Source organism: Pararge aegeria, chromosome Z, assembly GCF_905163445.1.
Source record: "Pararge aegeria chromosome Z, ilParAegt1.1, whole genome shotgun sequence".
NCBI classification, from domain to species: Eukaryota; Metazoa; Arthropoda; class Insecta; order Lepidoptera; family Nymphalidae; genus Pararge; species Pararge aegeria.
The window spans coordinates 976531-998460 of record NC_053208.1 but is presented as its reverse complement, the minus strand read 5'-3'; the positions used below and the strand labels follow the sequence as shown (position 1 = coordinate 998460).

Below are 21930 nucleotides of genomic sequence, written 5' to 3'. Positions count from 1 at the left end.
GCGTTGCCAATTATCAAGCTACGCTAAGCTACTAATGAAAATGTACTTACCGCTGCGAATTTTATAAACACCGGAGTTATTTGTTTTATTTTCCAAAGTTCCTTGAACGTTCGCTGCACTTTGGGTACTTTCTCGCGATGTATTGAATTTTCACAGCCGCACTGCAAATTCTCCAAACGTGTGAATAAAAAAGTATAAAAAACGCAACTGTGCAAATATAAGGCGGTTCTTCTATACAAAAACGTGGCCGTGGTAATTTTTTGCTACCTAGAAAACGCAACCTACCGAAAGTAAGCCAAAACAATTACTGATTTAGATTTTTTGAATTTTTAACTATTTGTTAGGTTTTCATCAATACTCTTTTTATTTATTTTTACTAATTAAATAAATTCTGTGTTAATTATAGGTTAGACCACAGAATTAAGAACATTTAGAATTCTAATTCAGCCAATATTGTATGCAGTGGGTAAGACAAAATAACTGCCCACCCAGCGGGGAACTATTTAAAACTACTGACACAGAGGAGTTCTAACTATTAAAAGTAAAGTATTTTTTTAACGATTACAAATAAATAAAATATAGATTAAAAAGCTTAGATATGAATTATAACTCTAAAACTACGAACTCGAACTATTTAAAAAGTAACCTGGACTTTTTAAATAGTTCTAAATGATAATGTGAGATGGTGATAACAATAAGAATGGAATAAGAATGGTTATCGCCATCATCTCACTACCGTGTAATTCTTATGTACGCATCAAAAGTGCCACCTGTGGGCCTACTTGAATAAAGATATTTTTGACTTTGACTTTGACTTTGAATACCCTGCTATGTTTATTGTAGGCTTCTTCTTTGAAAAAGAGAGCGCATTGAAGTAATCGCCATCATCTCACTAAATCTTTATGGCATTAATAAAAAATATTTGGCTCTAACTTCTGACAAGCTGATAGAATGTATCGATAGTATATAAAAGGATTTCTTAAACGAATATTAAAATGTTTGTTTTGCAGAGATTAGCTGTTAGTGCACATTTTAGCTTTTGTCAATCTATTGAGACTAACGTAAAGCTATTTACATGCTGTTATTTTTTTTTTGTTTTTAAATATATTGATGCAAATTACACACAGTGCGATGTTGTTAGTTGTGTTAACACACGTGAAAATTAAGTGTGGCAATATACAGTATATGTACAAGTTGCTGCTATTATACAACTTAAATAGCTAATTCAAATCTTTAAACAAACTAGGACACTAATTGGTACTTACTTAAATTCTTCATTTTTTTTTAATTCCACTACATATTTAACCCTTAATTACGCGAAACGAAACGAAACGACAGGTCCTTGTCGGAAAGAACAGAGAATACAAAAATCAAAAATTTTGAATTCCTAAATCGCCGCTGCCTGGAATCGAACCCGTTGCCACTACGAACAGGGAAGTCGACAAAACAAGAGTTAAGTTGGCATAATGTAGTATGCCAAAACCAATACAATCCCACATAACGTGGGGCAAGAAGTAGAAGATTGTACTATTGAACATATTGTAGACTTACCGCCACGATGCGTTGCACGATCTCGTCGTTAACTGGAAACCACAGTTTGACTTTCTTGTAAAGAGGATTCTTCTCGTAGTATGCCACCAGCTCGACCAAGCTCTCGAACTTGACACTGCCCATCCCATAAAGTCGGCCTTCTTGCCTGACACGGCAGTGCTTGATCTCTTTTTCAGTTCTGCATACAAGAAGGATCACTCGTTGATCTTATAATAATCATAGAAAAATCCTATTATAACATTAAGGATTATTTAAACGATAAAAAAGCTTGGGTGTGAATTGCTCTAGCTTCATAGCTTAATTTAAATTGACTGGAAGATGGTGATAACAAAAAAAATCATTTACCCGGCTAAGTTTGTTGTGGGCTCTTCTAAGACCAGGGCGCGTTTGGAACCCTCGGATTAAATCATAATAGCATATGGAACGAATGAAAGTGGTCAAATTCTAGAATTCGAAGGCGAGTGGAGCTTCGTATTTTTTTTTTATAATTAGGAGACTAATCACATGGCTCTGATGTTAAGTGGTTCAATATCGTCTTTAAACAGAGCAATAATTCGCAGGGCATGCAAGGAACCGGTCCTCCGAAATGCCGCCCTGTGCCCATCTACCTGAGACGTAGCTATTGGATAGCAGGCGTTTCTTTGCGGAAATCCATGATATATTACGAAAATTAAACCTAATTTGCTATAGTCCGCGAAAAGCAGGAGATATAGTATGGTGTAATTTATAATTTCTTTAATCCTTATATTCCACACCAAACAGATCTTCGTTTCGCTCCGGAACCGGAGCATCCTCAGCACGGCTAGCATGGAGACCATTATATCCCCGGGGAAAGGATATAAATTTATCTTCTCCCACAGCTTTATCAACTCTCGGGCTGGCGCACAAGTGGAAATAATATCCATATAATATATGTGTATTTATAAACGGGGTTAAACTACTCCTATTCCATGTTCCAGTGATTTAGCAGGTGGGCACGTTAATTATATCACTTGTCAGGGCACATAATTGGGGGATATAATTTTTATCTCCAGCCCGTGCTAGCCCTGCAGGAGATGTTGACTTTACAATGAATAATAGTTATCTTAACAATTATTAACTAACTTATCAAGATCTGTTCGGTGTGGAGTATTAGGATTGAAGAAATTATAAGTTACACCATACAGATTCTCCTGCTTTTCGCGGAGTGTAGCAAATTAAACTTAATATTCATGAGACGTAGCTATTAAATCTCATGTGCCTGTAAACACACCGACAACAAAACGCTTCAGACTGGAACACAGCATAACGAACGACGACGGCGTACTTGGTGTATTGGCACACCAAGCTCTCCTCGCCTTGGCATTCCAGAAGCAGCGCTAAACCTTCAGGTCACAGCGTGACCACAACTTTAACTAATAAAAACAGTCCAAACCAGTAAAAGGCGGTCGTTGTCTAGTGGTATTAGTAGCAGCAGTACAACAGTATTGTTTACCTGAAACTTATCGCGTAGCAATTCGGCTCGTGTTCACTGGGGCGCACGAGAAATGCGCCGTCCGCCTTAGTCTTGCGAAGTAATTCTTCTGCGTGCGTGCGGTCACATGACCCTAGCCACCACTCTTTGCTCTCGTGCTTATTCGGCTGCGGAACTGGCTCCTTGAGGGTTATCAGGAACTCCTGCCACAGAACCACAACTTATTACTCAGAGAATTTCTGAGAAGAAAACTTCTTTAGGCGCCTTGAACTTTTTGAGTGAATCAAAAATTCTCGCGCCATCATCACCGAACGACTTCAATGAGCTATATGTAGACTGTATAAATGTACATACATTTAATTTTCACTTCTATCGGCAGACCTCAAAGAGTGACCCGCATTTTCGTACTGCAGATGAGGACTGTTCGTGCGATCTATAATACGGGTCCGAGAGAGTCATTAAGAGATGAATCTAAAGTTGTTAAGATAATGATAGTCTATAGCCAAAACATACAAAAATATATTTAAATTTAAGAGATAATGTGACTGCAACAATTTGAACATAAGAAGTGCATATACTAGACTACATAAAGTAAGTAATACATTTAAAGAAAATTGTAAACAATTTTACAATAAAGTACCAGTTGATATCTTGGAGATAAAAAGTTAAAATTTTGTATTGAACGTAAATTTATAGAAAAGTCCTATCATATTTTAAAGGACTACGTCAACGATAAAAGAGCTTGGGTGTGAATTATTGCTCTAACTAATCTCGTAGTTTTAGTTTCAAGTTTACGAATGTAGTTATCGCCATCAACACACTTTTATGTAGTTTCAGTTTCAAGTTTACGAATGTAGTTATCGTCAAGAACAGAAAAATATATTCCAGTTGTGAGAATCGAACCCTCAGCCAAAGACTCACAAAGCAGACAAAAAAGTATACTCAACCCCATAAATGACTTTCGCAGATGATACAGCCGCCACTAGTTTATGATCGATTCTAGTAAGTCGATTGTTTATATCCACATCTTGTTTACTGAAGCTACTGCAAGTATTGCTTTCAAATTGATCACGTAATGATTCAGGTGATCCGAGAATACAAGGAATCGAACAAGCATATATCTTTAAATAAACACAAAAAGGTCTGAATGCTCCCGCATAATCTGCGGAGCTCGGCGACAACATGACACTGGAGATCAATCGCCTGTTTTATTCACGGCCACATTGCATATGTAATACCGCTATTTGCACCTTCCGCCCCGTCACCCACATTAGCATATTATTGTGCTATTATCATAAGACAGATGTCTACCTGCTTATGCGTTTTGTACCTACAGCTACAATGTTTGTTATGGAATAACTGAATAGCTTAAACTTACAGAAAGTGCGATTTAAACATATACAAAAACTGATAATCCGGTAACAGATCAACGGAATCACGATGCTTCGTTTTCTTTATTGCACTACAAGTTAGCGCTTGACTGCAATCTCACTCGCTGGTGATGGTATTGAGCTAACTTGTTGGGTCATCATCATATAAAACCATTACCGACCCAGTACAAGGGTACGGGTCTATGGGATTACGATGCCACAGAAACACTGATACAAACGTTATCACCTCTGTTACAAAGTCGTGGGTTATAATAAGTTTATTTATTTTCTTTTTCCGATCCCTATTTATGCGCAAACCCACAATCCAGACATTGCTGTCGTAAATATTTATGCCTTTTTTGCTGGTATTGTCCATAGCTCAGGTCATGGTTTTTAATGTGGAATAATTTGTTGGCCTTTACTTTCTACGTTGCTCACTGAGGCTTGGTAGTGGATTGTCCAGTTCTTTTATAAACATTTTATTAGCCACATCAGCGCTTAAAATAATGGAGGAATATAAGAGTGAGAAATTGCGTCAAACCGTGCACTAAGGATAAAGCAGCTAGTCCATAGTAAGATGCTTAGTGGAAAACCATTGCCTATAAAAAAAATACACTTCGCCGGGATATGAACAAGAATAAATTAAAGTAGCTGTTCATAAAGAACTTTCTGAATCGTTGAATTTGAAGGAAACGTACGAGATTATCGCGGATCGTAAAAAACTAAAAGCCAGAGCGAAGCGGCCTGCTTCCAAGCTTCCTATAGAAACCGCGATTTATTAAATGTGTTTAAACACATTGTTTAAAACTTATGCATTGGTAGGTCCAAAATTACCTTGGGCATCATTATAAAAGCATGTACGATGAAGTTAACACTTAAAACGCATAATAAGGACCATCGTTATCGCTGCTAATCATATATCATACAAGTAGCAAACATTCTCGCACCGGAATTATTATTAAATAAATCTGACCTGTATTCAGCTTTGCTCCTGAACTCACTTCACTTCTTTTATACACTTTGCACATTTGGGTGACCTTTTTGCCAAGAAAAATAACAACTAGGATATATATATATATTTATAAGATTTTATAATTTTAGTTAAATTATAGAATCACAAAATGTTATTGAAAATATTGAACAATAAAGAGTACAGTGTAATATCGTGAACTTGAAGGATGATCTTTATATTATTCTTCTAAGTCTTTAAGCAATTCAAGAACAAATGTTATCCATCCGTTATATTAGGACGCCAATGAACGCGGCATCGGTCCCGCAACAGTGCAATAATGTATACAAAGCGTTCATTAAGATTTTGAGCCTCGACTTCTCTTTGCAAGATTTTGCACATAATCTTTAGTTGTTCACATGTCCGCCTGGCCTCCCATGTAATCATATATATGTGGCCCTTCCTGGATGCTCCTTACTCTAGCGCCTGCCAGTCGCACCATGCCACCTCCATCCGCTCTAGCAGTTGCACTTTCCACGTCAACGCCTTCGCCTGGCGAGAATCAATAAATCTAAGAACAAAGCTTCAAACGTGTTAGATATATCGGTGTTGAAAACTTGCTTCTAAAATTAATTTCCCGCAAAGCAAAAAAAGCATTATTCTTGTGGTAGCAACAGCAATGAAACTCATAATAAATGAAATAAAAACCAAACAAGCAAAATCTCTGTTAAAGTTATCCTCTATTTTATATTAATCTTTTGTTAATTTTTCTTCTTTTTAAGCTGCTCTTTTACTTCTACTATTTCGCAAACGGAGTCAGAGAGAAGAAATCGCACAAGAATCTGCAGAGCTCTTAAATTCTCATAGGCACCATATTTACAACAAACTAAAACAACTGCTTTAATCTATACTAATATTATAAAGAGGAAAGATTTTATTGTTTGTTTGTTAGTTTGTGCCCAATAGGCTCCGAAAGTACAGGGCCCAATTTAAACCATTCCTATACCAAAAGAAAGCTAACCTATCACGATGCACGATAACATAGGCTATAATTAATTTTCTGTGGAGATTGTTACGAGAATTGCAATAATGCAACTCAAAGTTGCAAATTTTGCCTATAAAATTCGTTACTTGACGTGCGTGGAGTAAACTATGCATGATACATAAAAAATATGTTATTAAATAACAAACACACATTATTAAATAATTACATACGGAATTCCGGCAGAGAATATATCTAACTATCATAGTTACGTCGCAATAGTAAGAAATGGTTACGTTAGTAACGCAGTATTAATTCTTAAACAAATAAAAAGGTCTTTAATAAAGGGTATTTAAATAGCGGTAAAATACTTTTTAATTTGTTCCAATCGTACACCTAAACAAAACAATAATTTTTACACCTAAATTGAATGCCACAACTTTCCGAAACTAATTTAAAAACAAACAAAAAACAAAGACCAAGTCGCGGACAACAGCAGCTATTCTATAGATACATGTCTTAAAAAAAATCAACTAACTACCAAATTACAATTAATTTAGTCGTATCGTATCAAGAGTATTAAAATATAAGGGCTGTATACTTATCTTTAGTATGTAAGTGAATAAAAGTGACCTCAAATCAAATGACTGGTTTCCAGATACTGCAAGGAGTGATGTTATTAATCAAGCACACTGGTTTCATACTTTTCGACTTAACGTTATTTACTTATAACGTTTTCCGCAAAGAAAATATTTCAAAGTATAATGACAATTATTAACAATGGCGTGGTCATCTTGGGAATTACATCAAAGATATTTTACGTGTTGTAATGTCCCATATCTGACAAATGCAACTCCTCGCTGATTATTTCCGTTACGAACTGATCACTCAGATTAATTTCGGGCCACGAAAATGTCGGTCTTTGCGAGATGTTTCAAATTCAGTAAACTTTTTCGTATTATAGCTCGGATTGATCGGGGTCAAAATTATCCATTTCCTCAGACTTTGAAAGTGTGACCGTTGACCTGAAGACATCAGGTTGCGCAGGGGAACAAAAGTCATAAATTCAATTGATCACATAATCACTTTAGTGAGTGAGGTTACGTTAGTTTTTTTTTCAGCGCAACTATATCTCCCAATCTTGGGTACCGATATATACTCTCCACTTAATAGATAATTTATTGACATTTTAACAGTTAAACGTGGATTTACGCACTCCTCGCCAAGTTTGTGTACTAAAAACACTAAATCAAGATACTGAACTGTATTATTAGTAACTGTTACCAATAAATCAACATAGTACACAATTCAAAATAATTAAAAATTGATGAAAATCTATCTGCTTATTTCATACATAACACATTGATGGAACTCAAGTTCAACAAGGCATGCTGAACAATTTTCCTTGAATCAAAAACTTAGCAACGGTTCTTACAGGCCACAAGTCCACATTTATATTTAAGGTTAGTATTAAGTTAGTATTAAGTTCACATTATCAATCTGTTGATGTACATTAAATTGAGTGAATAAATGAATATGGAGTACCTGTTCCGAAGCGACCCCATCGCTTGTCGTTGGTGTATCAGAACTGGATTGAAGGCGAGAGGACGGACTGTCTTCACACTGGAATAGTGAGGGTGAGTTATTCAGAATATTGAAATCCATTGGTGCTGTTTAGAAAAATATATGTTAGGACTAGGATTGTGCAAATTGCAATGATGATGCGATCAAGCTGCGTGGAGCCAAATTGGCAGCTTGCTAGACCTAGAGAATGGGTTCTTCCATCTGAGGTGTCTCTTCTTTACAAATCACTATAAAATATAGAAAACTATCTATTTGACCAAAATACACAGAGTATTTGGGGCAAATAGCAACCAAAGTTTTCTCTATTTAGGGATTGCATTTGTTTACAAATAAATTTGAAAAAGCTAACCTAACCTAACTAAGTATGAAATAGAATATTTAGGCTACATAGTGAGAGACGCGAGGAGTAAAATCTAGTTGATGTAGTAGAACATATATAGGTCTCACATATAAGAAAGTAAACTGAAAACTAAACTCCGATGGCTGAACCCCTTACAGATTTATTGAAGAAAGTCAAAGAGTTTATATTTGAAGAAATAAATAAATAAATAAATATACTACGACAATACACACATCGCCATCTTGCCCCAATTTAAGCGTAGCTTGTGTTATGGGTACTAAGATGACTGATGAATATTTTTTATTAATAATATACATAAATACTTATAATATACATATAAACACCCAGACACTGAAAAACATTCATGCTCATCACACAAACATTTTCCAGTTGTGGGAATCGAACCCACGGCCTTGGACTCAGAAAGCAGGGTCGCTGCAAACTGCGCCAATCGGCCGTCAAAAGCAAAGGCAAGCTTCCAAGTGCTGTATTGAAGAAGTATAAGGTTTTAAATGACGATAATGTTGTAAACAGACGCGTGGCAAAATCAGCTGTACTCATGCATTGGATGCAGACCTCCATCGGGTTCATTATGAGCTTCAAAACAATGAAACTCAGAGTAAATATACAAGTTATGAGCTCGAAGAAATGGCATTCATTGAACTTGAATTGACGTATAAAAGTTTTGCTATGTTCTATATAGGATACTCTTTAAAGTAGTGATAGACTGTAAAGATTTTATAATGAATTAATGTAAAAAAGACTTACCTGCAAAAGTGGCTGGATGGGTATTGTTCCTCGAAACATGACTTTGAAATTGAACACAGATCGAGATCGCGGATGATACATGCTGATGCACTTTAAATGACACTCTGAACCGAACACAGGCTCAAGATGAAGAGTTAAGAGCTATAAAAGACGTAACAAAAGATAAATCATACCTCTACAGAGGAGATAAGAAGCTACTAGTCGTACCTAAGGCTATGGAAAAAACATTTTGAAAATAGAGACAAGAGACAGGAGTATTTGACATATATTATATGCTTGTTGTAGACAACAAAGTCTGGACAACTAGGAAGGAAGGAAAGCAAGACAGTGCATCCAATAAAAAAGGAATTTTTCAATAATGTCCTGTATTTTGTTTTGTTTTGGTTGGATGCACTGTCGTTTTTTTTTCCTGGAGGGCTGTTTGTGGGAACGAAAAGTAAGGCGAAAGGAATGATTGACAAAGTAAAATATGTGTGGGTGGCAAAAGTTGCGTCGACCGATGCTGTCATTACACAGTCTATGAGAGATTATTTGCAGTAAGTATCCTAGGATACTTACTGCAAATAATCTCTCATAGACTGTGGGTAGGGTGTGTAGGTCACAGATCCGTAAAATACTCTTTGCGCTGATCCCACACGATCCCCTAAACCTCCTCCATCACAAGACTAGCGTTACCAAAACCAATTTATTGGATTCCTCAAAACAAACAGGGGTTTGAGGGGTTTGAGGGGTTTAATAGTAGCAAATATCTACCGTCTGACCCCATAAGCAGACCCTCGTTACCAATTTGAATCTTTTGGACTTCCCAAACAAAACCGTATGATTCCAAACACGAGGTTTTACACTAGAATCACTGGAAAGTTCCGCATTACATCTCCTCTAGCAAAATTATGACACAACAATACATATTTTAATTAATATAAAAAAAAAATTAAAAAATAATGGTAATAGTTAATAGCGCAGTAGCATAGAAGGAGTATGACAGCATAAGGGAGCGTCATGCCGCATGCCTTGACGGCATGCTGGCCCCTTTTACTGCCGAGGCGCGCCGAAACTAACAAGGCTGCCATGAAGTTTGACTTTGAATCAACTTGCCGTCAAGGGACGCCCCACAGTAGTAGAAACATCAAGTTAATATAAGTATAAATATTTTATAAAACAATATGAAAAATAAATTAAACCTAAAATTATAAAAAAAAACAAAAATAATTGATACAAGATAATTTATGGGTCTACGATTTTTTTAATTTTGCTGGCCGTGTCCGTTTAGTGTTTAATTATGTAGCGCCGTTTATCATACCGCACTCGTCCACTAAAGGCGTAACTGCAGGCGTATTGCTTATTTGTCGAGAGTACGAACCTGTACCTCTGCCCAGCACTGCGATATCAATAGGGTAATGTGATATTAAATTGTTGGTCTCTGCTGATAGCCGTTGAGAAGCTCTTCATTGTCCTGAGCAAATCTTAAGTTCAGCAGCCACGTCACATAGAAACTTAGAATGGACTATCATATTTCATTGCGTATACACAATTGGGTGTCTGTGCTCTTAGCCGTTGAGGAGTTTACTCGTCGGAAGCCAAACCTGATTGCTGACGCCTTGTCATGGTGGCACTAAGAAAGGACTATCGCATCTAAATGCGTATACCTAGTTAAGTGCCTGTGCACTTAGTCGTTGAGGAGTTCACTCTGCGGAAGCCAACCTTGAATACAGCAGCCATGTCATGTTTGCCATGGGCACACATTGGCATACGTGTAAAAAATTAAGTCTGCGCTCTTAGACGTTAAGGAGTTTCTTCTCATGTAGAAACATCATGTCACAAGTCTGTAAACAACAACGTGTCTGTGATCTTTGCCGTTGAGGAGTTAACTCGTTGGAAGAAAGTGTGAGTGCTTTTAGCTGTTTAGGTGTTCCCTCATCAAGAGCCAACCCCAAGTGCAGCAGCCTTGTTATGGTGGCATTAAGAATGGACTATCACATTTGAATGCGTATACAAAATTTCGTGTCTGTTCTCTTATCCGTTGAGGAGTTCCATTTCACCGGAAAACAACCTTGAGTGCATCCGTTGAGGAGTTTACTCGTTGGAAGAAAGTGTGAGTGCTTTTAGCTGTTTAGGTGTTCCCTCATCAAGAGCCAACCCCAAGTGCAGCAGCCTTGTTATGGTGGCATTAAGAATGGACTATCACATTTGAATGCGTATACAAAATTTCGTGTCTGTTCTCTTATCCGTTGAGGAGTTCCATTTCACCGGAAAACAACCTTGAGTGCATCAGCCATGTAATGGTTGCACTTGCAAGAGGCTTTCACGTTTGAATGCCTGTACACAAATACGTGTCGGTGCTCTGAGCCATTGAAGAGTTCCCTGGCCGGGAGCCAACCTTGAATGCAGCAGCCATGTCATGTTCGCACTTGCAAAGGGCTGTCACATTTCAATAAGTATGCAAAATTCCATGTCTGCGCTCTTGAGGAGTTCCTTCTCATCAGGAACCAACCTCGATTGCAGCATGCATGTCATGGTGGCACTAAGAATACTTTATCAACATTGAATTATGAAAACTATAATATAATACCATTCACTGCCAGTATCTTGGTTATTAATGCCTCGTGGCGGGTATATAAACATTTTTAATGTAGTTTAATAATATATATATAAATGTATATATATAAAGGAGATTAGTAGGTATTTAAGGCTTGTATTTAGAGTGTTTTTATATATTCATAAATAAAAAAAGTAAATTATTAGAATCGAAAGAACAAAGAAAAAATATTAAAATCATACACGAGTAGTATATACATACTTTATATGACATATTAAACCGTTTCTACGCGGCATCGTACCAGAACACCAAGACGCTTCGCCGAACGTTTTTGTTTAAAAGATCGTAACTAGGCTCAGCCGAAGCCTCTCAGAGGGGACATCGAGAAGCGAAGAACCAGAGAAAATTCATAAATTATAATAGCCCCCGCCAGGAATTGAGCCAGGAAACCACTTGTTCTTTGCTAACAGCAATATTTTACCCTTTCTCAATACGTTTATATGCGATGGAAACGGAAATATTTCTAAAATAAATATTTCTTACATATAAATCGGAAAATAAAAACCCGGGCTTATCGGGCTGTTCGAAGACGTGAACAAAATTCCGATCCTACGTTATCAGATAGGCAGCAACAAGATTACGAGGGGTGGTCTAGGCTATCACACACCGCAGGAGTCGAGAAAACAGAAATTCAGAACTCACCTGGCTCCTCAACGGGTTCTGTCTGTAATGAGTGATCAGACTGTAGAGGCTGTCGAAGCACACGGTGTCGATGAGGTAATACGACGTGAGTCCGCGTTCCATTTTCAGCTTTATTCGGCAATGGTTCACTTTGCCTTGGCGCCAAAACGACAGGCAGTAGTCCCCGACGAAGGTCACACTCTCGCGTACTAAAAAAGTCCCGTCTCCTAAATGGGCGTGCGCTCTCAACAGGTCCTCAGCCTCTTGGCGGTTACCAGCCAGCCTGCCGTGGAACCAGCTTTCAGCGAAGTGCAGTTCATTTTGAGACATGGTAACTGGCTTGGCTCCCGCTTCACCGTCACTGTCATCAGAATCGTCGCAGTTATTGTAGTGTTCCGTGTAATAAAGTTTGTTTTCTGTTAAAACGAACGCGTGAGGATTCCAGTCTTTATCAACTGGGTCTTCCAAGAGCAGTATCCCGTTTTTAAGGGTGTTACGCAGGTCAAACTCCCGACCCTCTTCGGGACGAAAGGCGAGCGAGTTCTCTTCAGCACCTGTAAGTTTAACTTGTTAAAATTAGTATTCTTATACCGCATAATTTGCATTGTTAATTACATGAGGGCCAGAGAATTAGTCAAAGAAGAATGCTCAAATTTAACCCAGCTCCAGTAAAAAAGTGGTGTATCTCAAAATATCAGTAATAATAAATACGTTAGGATTGTGATCCTTGCTTGATTAATAATATTATTAGGTTTTTACACAAGGTTTTTGTACTATACTATGACATTTCAGTATCTCTCCATAGTTTCTTGTAGTATTTAAAGTTTCTTAACGAGATTATTATTTATAGTATGTATGGCGATGATGTAAGACACGCCGTAGTAAACTGCTTTATTTCTGACCAAATATTGTTTGCTTATATTTGGTAAATTATTGATAAAAGGTAATGCTAACAGATCCTGATTTCTGTCTGTCTGACGCAAAATCTGACCTGAAAAAGGTTTCTTTACTTTCAATATAAACTTGCCACTTATAAAGCAAGAAGAGACCAACTGAATCAACTGAATCAGTTTAGCAGAAATATTCTTGACAAACGGACGGACAGAAAACATAGTGATCTGTAGGGTTCCGTTCCTATTGAGGCTTAGAAACCTACGGCTAAGCAAATTAAAGTATAGTTTATTTATATACCCTCGGGAAGTTTTTTGTGCTTTAGTATAATCCTGAACTTCAGAGCCTCAGGGGACGGCAACGCAGTTTCATTTTTGTCGATCTGCTGGACCACCAGCGCATCGCCGAACACTTCTTGGAACCCGGTCGCCATACGTCGCTGCTGCGGCAGGGAACAGTTGTCCTCAATCGATAGAATCACCGGATACTCAGACTTCAGAAAAGCAAATTCCTTTATAGTTCGTAGAACATCCATGAACTTGATCTTTGTGGTCAAGGTGTGGCCGTGATAAATAAAGGGTGTTCCATCTGGGCCGTCCCAACAATCCAGCTCTATGCATCTGCAGCCGGCCGATAGAACTCTTGCGTACGATTCAATCGAGGATTCGCTGGAGAACTGGTCTCCGGTGAGATAGCTATAAATAACAAGGGGAAATGTTTGAAGTCCGTTAAGCAAAGCGAGAAAGCGTGACAAATAACGTGCACGACATGTATTGTAATTTCCGACTCAACTTAACTCTAACTATCGCCAACATCGAATCAATATGCTAATGCTAAAATAAAGGGGCCATCCATAAATTACGTCACACGAATTATGCGTTTTTTTGACCCCTCCCCCGTCCTTGTCACAGCAGCAGCAGCGGCTAGCATAGACAGGACACAAAAATGATATCCCCCGTTTAACGTTTCCACCAGCTAAAGCACAGGAACAAGGAATAAGAGAAGTTTACCCCGTTAGTAGATAGAATTCCACTTGTGCGCCAGAGCTCTGAGAATTGATAGGGCTGTGGGAGAAGATACATTTTTATTGTTTCCCTGGGGATTACTTTCTCCTAGCTAGCCCTGTTGGTCCCATTTGCGAGACTCCTTGTGTGACGTCAGATTTTTTTTGCAATTTTTACATTTTGAAATTATTGAATTCAAACAGCAGTTTCAAAATTATTTTAATATCCATTTAAATTATTTTTTAATGAGCATGAACATCAAGTCCATTTTAAAAAATTACAAGGAACGATTATTTCATTTTAAAAAAAAACATACTGGGCAGTCTTTGGGGACTGCAGATAGAAGTGAAAACGCAATCAATGTACATATATAAACAGTTTACATATAGCTAAAGGAAAGTGATCAATAACGGTTACGCACGTTGAATGTTTTCATTTTTTAAGCTATGCACACTCTGAAAATTTCAACTCTTTATCTATTGTGGTTCATGAGAAACGGACCACTGACAGACCCGACTCGCACTTGACCGATTTTTATTATTTGTTGTTAAAGCGGCAACAGATATGCACACTAAAACAATTCAACTTTCTAGCGATTACTGTTCAAGAGATTACAGCCCACACAGACGAACGGAACCGACTCGCACTTGAACAATTTTTATTATTTGTTGTTAAAGCGGCAACAGATATGCACACTAAAACCATTCAACCCTCTAGCGATTACTGTTCAAGAGATTACAGCCCACTTAAAGACGAACGGAACCGACTCGCACTTGACCGATTTTATTATAATTTTTAAACCCTTATATTTTTTTGTAAAACGACAATAGATATGCACACTCTTAAAACTTCAAGGTTCACCATATTACGGTTCATGAGATACAGTCCCCTGACAGACTGAAGAACGGAAGGACAGCGGAGTCGTGGTAATAGGGTCCCGTTGGCACCCTATTACTCTAAAAATTATGCTTTTAATTTTAATTTTTAATCTTTATCGTTAGACAGATTAACTGTATGCCAACACTGCCTCTAAAGCCTGTGGATTAATATTTCGGATTTCATTTACACGTTGTGTATTAAATCTTATGTATATGAAGATAGAGTTGAAAATGTTTTGATAGTGCAAAGTTCGTGTTTTAACTCGCACATTTGCAAATGTCACGTCACGAAATTAAGGACACCACCACCCACACCCCCGACACACAATTTCACACTTCGTCGACTCTATCCCTCCTAATAACGTGTGACGTAATTTATCGATGGTGAAGTATTGGGATTGAAGAAATTAAAAATTACACCGTACAGATTTTACTGCTTTTCGCGGAGACATATTTTTATAGCTTAATTAATTGTATATCATGTAGTTTTCCAAAGTAACGCCTAGTTCTATACAATATTTAAAGCGTTGCAATTTATATTGTAACGCGTTCAATTATTGGAACAGCTAGACGGATGTTTACAAAGCGCCTACAAGGTTTCACGAGTACTTCTTATTTCTCCTCCCCTATTAATTTTTCTTGGTATTCATTGTATTCGCTTCCAAACTTGTCCGAAGGGCGCCTTTTTATAGCCATCGACGCGAAATCGCCAAAAATAAACACGTCTAAAATAGAATTTCCCGTGATAAATTTAAATTTACGATTTTGGACATTCTCTTAGGTTCCCCGAAAAACCTAACAGATCCTCCAAGTTATTCAGATTCATTCATTATAAAAGCAACGATACTGTGGAATCCTCTCTTACGAAATTCAAATCTATAAATCCCTCACGCTTTTTCAAAACCGTGCCAGAAATATATGTGTAATATATATTTTTATGTTTTTATTATTGTTATTATTGTTTATATTTCACTAACATATTTACTTAGTAGAATTTACTTTTTATATTGTTCGTCTATGTGATTATATTGCATAATTTTACGATTTCCCGACTCCCAGTTAATTTATTTTCCTTTTGTGTAGGTAGCCTGGAAGAGATCACTCTTAGTGATAAAAGGTCACCTTTTGAATATGTTATTTAGAAGTCAATTGTATCTTTTCCTTTTACACGCAACACAGTTGTTTAAATAATAATAAAACATTCGTCCTATTGTACATATGGCATTATCTTCCTGTTGTTTCAAACATTGTCATTTCTTATCAGTTTTGCAGAACAAGCCTCACGGCTACTGGTCCACCGGCGAAACTTATAGATAATTCCAAAATGTTCTTTACCTAAAGATTACGAGTATTGATTGAAGTGTGTGAGGCGTAGTCAACGCGTGATCCACCCGATTTATTAGCACAACCATGTAGAAAAAGTAGCTTAATGACACGATACACGATACATTTAAAATGCTTTCATTGGAGTCGATATTGTGTTGAATTGATGTGATGTGCGAAGGCCTTAAGGCTTTAAAACGACTTCAAATTGGTTTAAAATGCAGAACTGTTAAAGTGTGTTTAAAATGTTTAAGCACTTACGTGTTGTGAGAGGAAGCGATCCAATAATGGGAGAGAGGTTTTGTCATGTCTTGGGTAACTTTATCGTTGCGGCTGTCCCATACGCTGTTTTGTTTGGACATTAACATTTCCACGAACTGTAAGAATAATAATGTTTTAGAAATCTATGTTCTTAAATTGACATTTAAATCTCTAAATTGCGAATCAGACTGGCGCACTGAGGTCTTTAATTTATATTTTTTGATAAAAAAAAAAGCGTATTACTATAGACCGCCCTATTGTATTCAATCACGTTGTCTTTCTTGATGTGTCACCATGCACCAGAGAAAACGTCAATGCGTAACCGACTTATAATGCATTAGTATATCAATGCCTTAAGCAACCCGAAATCGTTGTTTTGCGAGCACGGTAGACAAAAGAAGTAATTTAAAAAAATACCTCAGTGAGCGTGAAATATGGCTCGGAGATATCCCTCTGAGGGTCCCGCAGGAAGTCCCTGATGAACTGGGAGCACTTGGCTTCGTCCTCTCCCATGGGGTCATTTTGTTCGATAATTAGAAATCTCTGGAACTCTCGCAGCGTGACCGTAGTGCCATTTGCTGAGTAGTCAGAAAATTTACAGAAGATCTCGCCGGGTGTCTAAAATAATTCAATTTATATATTACATTCAATTCCGTACACATTCACTTATACATTTCAAGCGGCACAAGACTTAATTGAACTCCCTAAATATGACTAAGTATGCCAGCTGCTGGTCATAGAGAGACCAGCAGCTGGCATCCAGTTAATGTGATCACTATGAAGACTTATTTCTGTATACATATATATATGCATGGTACGTAACAAGCTGATCATCACTACAATCTTATCATCACAGGCATGATGTGTTCTCCGAGGCTTCTGTATTCTCCTCCGAGGCTCCGAGGTTCGGTGGTGTGGAGTCCACCAATCCGCACTGGGCCAGTGTGGTGAAACTGCAGCCTAAACCCTTCTCAGTGTGGGAGGATACCAGTGCCCCGTAATGTGACGACGATGATGATGATGGTGATAATCGGTGGTAGAACATGCGTACGGTAGTTAACGAACGATTACCCATGGCGAAAAACGATCTCTGAAGCACCGAAAAGTTTTGATCAAATAAGCGACTCCAACGGAAAGCCATTTCGTGAGCCCAGACATTGCTCCAACGGCCGGCGCTATCGGTATCTATACTTTCTTCCTCTAATAAATCAAGAAATCCATATTTCGCTTCATAACGCCTAATCTAAAACGATTTCGATAAATCTCTTCACATTAGATATTTTTCACTTCACAATTAGAGTAAACTCAATCTCTATCTGTATAATATTATGTAAGAGTTGATTGAAAAGCAAAAAATCTAAGAGATCCGCACTAAATGTACTTTAAACAGAATTTTAAAGCCTCGGAAGAGCTTCGAGACGTGCTTTAATGATAAGGACGGGCAACTAGTGAGAAAAGCGCGGGTAGCGCGCTTGATGAAACTACGTCATACAGTCTGCAGCTGCGTACTACAGTCCTAGCTTACCTGGACGAGATCAATAACTAACTTTTGACCTTTGTAACGGCGCGCTCCTGATATGAGTCAGAACCAATTTTTATTGCAAATATATACCGTGTTTTTCGACAAATTGGCGACTGAATACTCGATATAAATTTTACCTATAGACTACTGACGTCAATCGAAGGAGATTACGTCATACGCAGGGATGAGATTAGAAATTTCAGAACGAAGGCTTTTTGTTTGTCCTTTATACATCTTTATTACTAGAAACATGTAGTCGGTACTTAATGCAAGGAGGAACTTTCTACCACTCTATCACTCTGTACCCGAACTGTTGGTAAAGTGGGCAGGGTTATCATAGTGCTTTTTAAATATAAAGCAAAATGTTAAAAAATAAAGCAAAAATGATAAATAATCTCAGAAAATATTTCTTTAAAAAAGAACATCTATAAGAAACATATTTTATCACAAATACAATAAAACAAATATGAGATATAGATAAGTCAACCAAACATAGACTAATGGGGTCCAAGTCACGTGACCTACAGGTGTGCCAAGGGGACACTTTTGATTCGTCCGGGTCTAAGAATTTGGCTGGTACAACACTGGAAACATCGTAGAAAATTTTCTCTTAAGTATGGGATATTGTTAGCCGATGCCTAAAGACCCGATGCAATTGGGGTCTCCAGTAGATGGCGCAGTGGATGAGATGAAAGGGGATAAGGTATGGGACTGGTGTAGACGGCGTTTCTTTCACTGCTAGGGTGTGGATGCGGAGGCGACTTAGAAGAGAAGAAAAGAAGGTTTGTGGCCCTCCCAGGTATGGACTGGCATGCTGGCGTGGAAGGCGATCTAAGGCCGGGGTCGGAAGAGTTCACACCCATTGCTTTTGGTGCCTTCGGATAATTTGAGGGTAATAGAAATGGAAAGTCCGCGGCTCCTCCTTTAACGTCTTTGGCGGTAGGGTTTTAATTGTGGCTAACCACGGCCCAAGCCTCATACCTCAACCTGACCGGACCGAGAGATAATTCAGAAATTATAAATTCCCAAATTTCCCCTGCTGAGAATTAAACCCGCGACCTCTCAATTAAAACCACAGCGCTCTCCGCTTCGTCAGGGAGGTCGACTTCATAACGTTTAGCATCCTTAGTTATAATACTCGCTTATCTAGATGAATGTCACTCGCAGTAGACCCTATCCCCAATAAATCGAGACCAGAAAAAAACCGGTTTTCATTTACTACCAGCTGTTACCCGCCCAGCTTCCCAGCTTTGAATCCCGCGGGAAACACACACTTACGCGGGATAAAAAGCAGGCTACGTGTTAATTAATCCAGGGTATAATCTATCACCATTCCAAATACTGTCAAATTGGTTCAGCAGTTTGCGTAAACGAGTAACAAACAAACATACAACCATCCATTCAAACTTTCGCATTTATAATGTTAGCAGGATTTATCATAGCGCATACACTTCCTTTCGTTTGATACCCATTGAGAAAGTTGTGGAAATGTTATCTAATCTAATAACTAAGAAAGAACACTTCCAAAAAATTCACTTTAAAAAAAAAAAAACAATCATAATCGGTTCGTCCGTTCGGGAGCTACGATGCCAAAGAATGACACAAAACACACACTCACACAGACACGTCAAACTTATCAGTAGTTATTGCGCCGAAGGTTAAAAATCATTGATTTACGCTAACTTGGAAGGCCAAGGCTACAGGACGCGCCTATTCGGTATTAACGCCTGGTTTTTAAATCCAGTACCACAAAAACTCTCTCAGATTTCATGTTCGAATTGGCGTTCTTTATCTAACCAAAATTCACTTAAAATCCTCCAATACAATACAAAACAATATAAAGCATTAAAACGTTAGAATATTCCTCCCGAGTACTCCAGTACTTTACAGGGCACGAGTTTCGTCTCAGAATGAAAATGGTTTAGGCCGTAGTCCACTAAAGTGCGGATTGTTAGACTTACGACGACTCGGATAGCGTAATAAAGAACTCTCAGGCATGCATCAGGTTTCCTCGTGATGTTTTCCTTCACCGCGAAAGCGAGTTAAATTTAAATTGGTTAAATTAAAAACGCACATTACTCTGAACTTACGTTTTTATTATAAGTTAGTTTGTGAAAAAAAAGACCAAACTCATCATACGAGAGTTCCCCTTCTTTATTTAGATCTACTTCAGTGAATAAGTCCTTAAGGTCTTTTGCGACCATCTTGAAATTAATTCTCGGTAAGAAGGCTTTTACTTCCTTTATTGATATTCTGCAACAAAAAAATATTAATCAACTCAGTTATAGTATAGAAAGTCCTCAATTCCCTGGTGGTTAGAAGAAGGCTTAGAAGATGGCCAGCTTATACGGCTTAAGGCTCGAATTAGACTGAATCTTAGGGTCATTAGGTTAGAACTAATACGCTGGTTTAGACTGATATCCTGCTTCCCAGCTCCTGTTAGAAAGTTACCGAATAGGGGAGGAGGTATGATGACGGTTGGCAACTTACTTTTCGTTCGAGTTTTCCATGGCGTAAAACTCCTTCCTCAGCCATCTTTCATACTGAAGTGGGAAAGACGTGTCAGTAGCCTCCACAATAAGATATTTAAGACCTTGTGTCCAAGCATCGCATTCTTTATCCGTCGGTGCTTAAAACAAAAGAATTAAGTGAAAATATAATAAACAAAAAAGTATAAAAAATCGAAAACATTTAAAAGTACGATTCCTATCCCAATATCCAGCCTCTTGCTGTAAAATAACATATAATTAATTTAAAATTACGAAAATCCCCCGACACAACAACACTTTATTTAAGTTTTCATTTCGTTACTTAATATTCCAAATATTTTACAGTATTCTACTAGTCAAGCCTTTTCATTTGGTACCCATATCGAGGGAGTTGTAAAATCCTGGACCGATTTACATCAAACACTAAGAATACTCCCCACTAATTCGCGTTACAAACAAAAAAAAAACAATCGAATTCTGTTTATCCGTTTGGGAGCTACGATGCCACAGGCAGACACGCCCGTTTTTGCCTCAGCGGTATATTATAGTATCTAAGTATAATCTAATAATAAATAAGAAGTAAGTGTCTGTGATTGGCCTACTTCAATAAAGAATTTTAGAAATTGTTTCTTACTTATAAGTTATAACAAATTACAATCCAATGATAATTCAATAAGAACCCTAGTTCGGTACTACAACCATGCAATTTGAATAAAAATCGTTTCTCTTATCCAATATTTTATCATACGAGAAAACTGTTTTACTCATTTACTGTTTAGTCATCAATGAGAAACTATTTGTTCTCGAAGATAAAACGAGATCGCAATGGCATCGCTGCGCGTGACATTGCATCGAGAACCCGATGGACCCAACTGCGCATCGTGTCACCGAGCGGGAGGGGGTCAAGGAAGTGCTATTGATCGTTACGGCTTCGACTGCACTTCCATCGCGATGCACATACTAGCGGAGGCTGCGCCGATTTTATTGATTCCTGATCGCCCCACACTCCGGCACCTCCGGAGAATATACATATATACTTTATGTGTTGTATTATTTTCGATGTATGTAATCTAGGGCAATATATGTGGTAAAGCGTGCCTCGAGGCGTGGGTGCACCACGTACAGGCTTTCATTCAAAGTTAATATAAACTATTGGATGGGGTGAGTGACAAATAACATCCCAAGATTATATCCAAAGCGGCGATAGCCCAGTAGGTAGGAGCTCGATTTTACTTTCGGTTCGCAGAGTTCGAATCCTAGCACGCACCTCTAACTTTTGATAAACATCATTTGCTTCAACGGTGAAGGACAACATCGTAAGGAAACCTGCATGCCTGAGAGTTCTGCA

The 21930-nt window shown here is 38.0% G+C and overlaps 1 protein-coding gene across 2 annotated transcripts in view; it reads right to left on the bottom strand.

The window, feature by feature from the left end:
* LOC120636503 (1-phosphatidylinositol 4,5-bisphosphate phosphodiesterase gamma-1) overlaps nt 1-21930 on the bottom strand; it is a 42717-nt gene that overhangs the window by 14107 nt on the left and 6680 nt on the right. Inside the window, exons 2-10 of one of the 2 annotated variants that reach the window (XM_039908009.1) lie at nt 20584-20722; nt 20184-20346; nt 16989-17189; nt 16572-16687; nt 13406-13800; nt 12236-12768; nt 7851-7928; nt 3026-3207; nt 1552-1729 (exon numbers count right to left, since the gene is read on the bottom strand). In XM_039908009.1, the coding sequence (XP_039763943.1) occupies nt 1552-1729; nt 3026-3207; nt 7851-7928; nt 12236-12768; nt 13406-13800; nt 16572-16687; nt 16989-17189; nt 20184-20346; nt 20584-20722 (1985 nt within the window). The remainder of the gene's footprint in view (nt 1-1551; nt 1730-3025; nt 3208-7850; nt 7929-12235; nt 12769-13405; nt 13801-16571; nt 16688-16988; nt 17190-20183; nt 20347-20583; nt 20723-21930) is intronic. The other variant, XM_039908011.1, reaches the window with a different exon arrangement.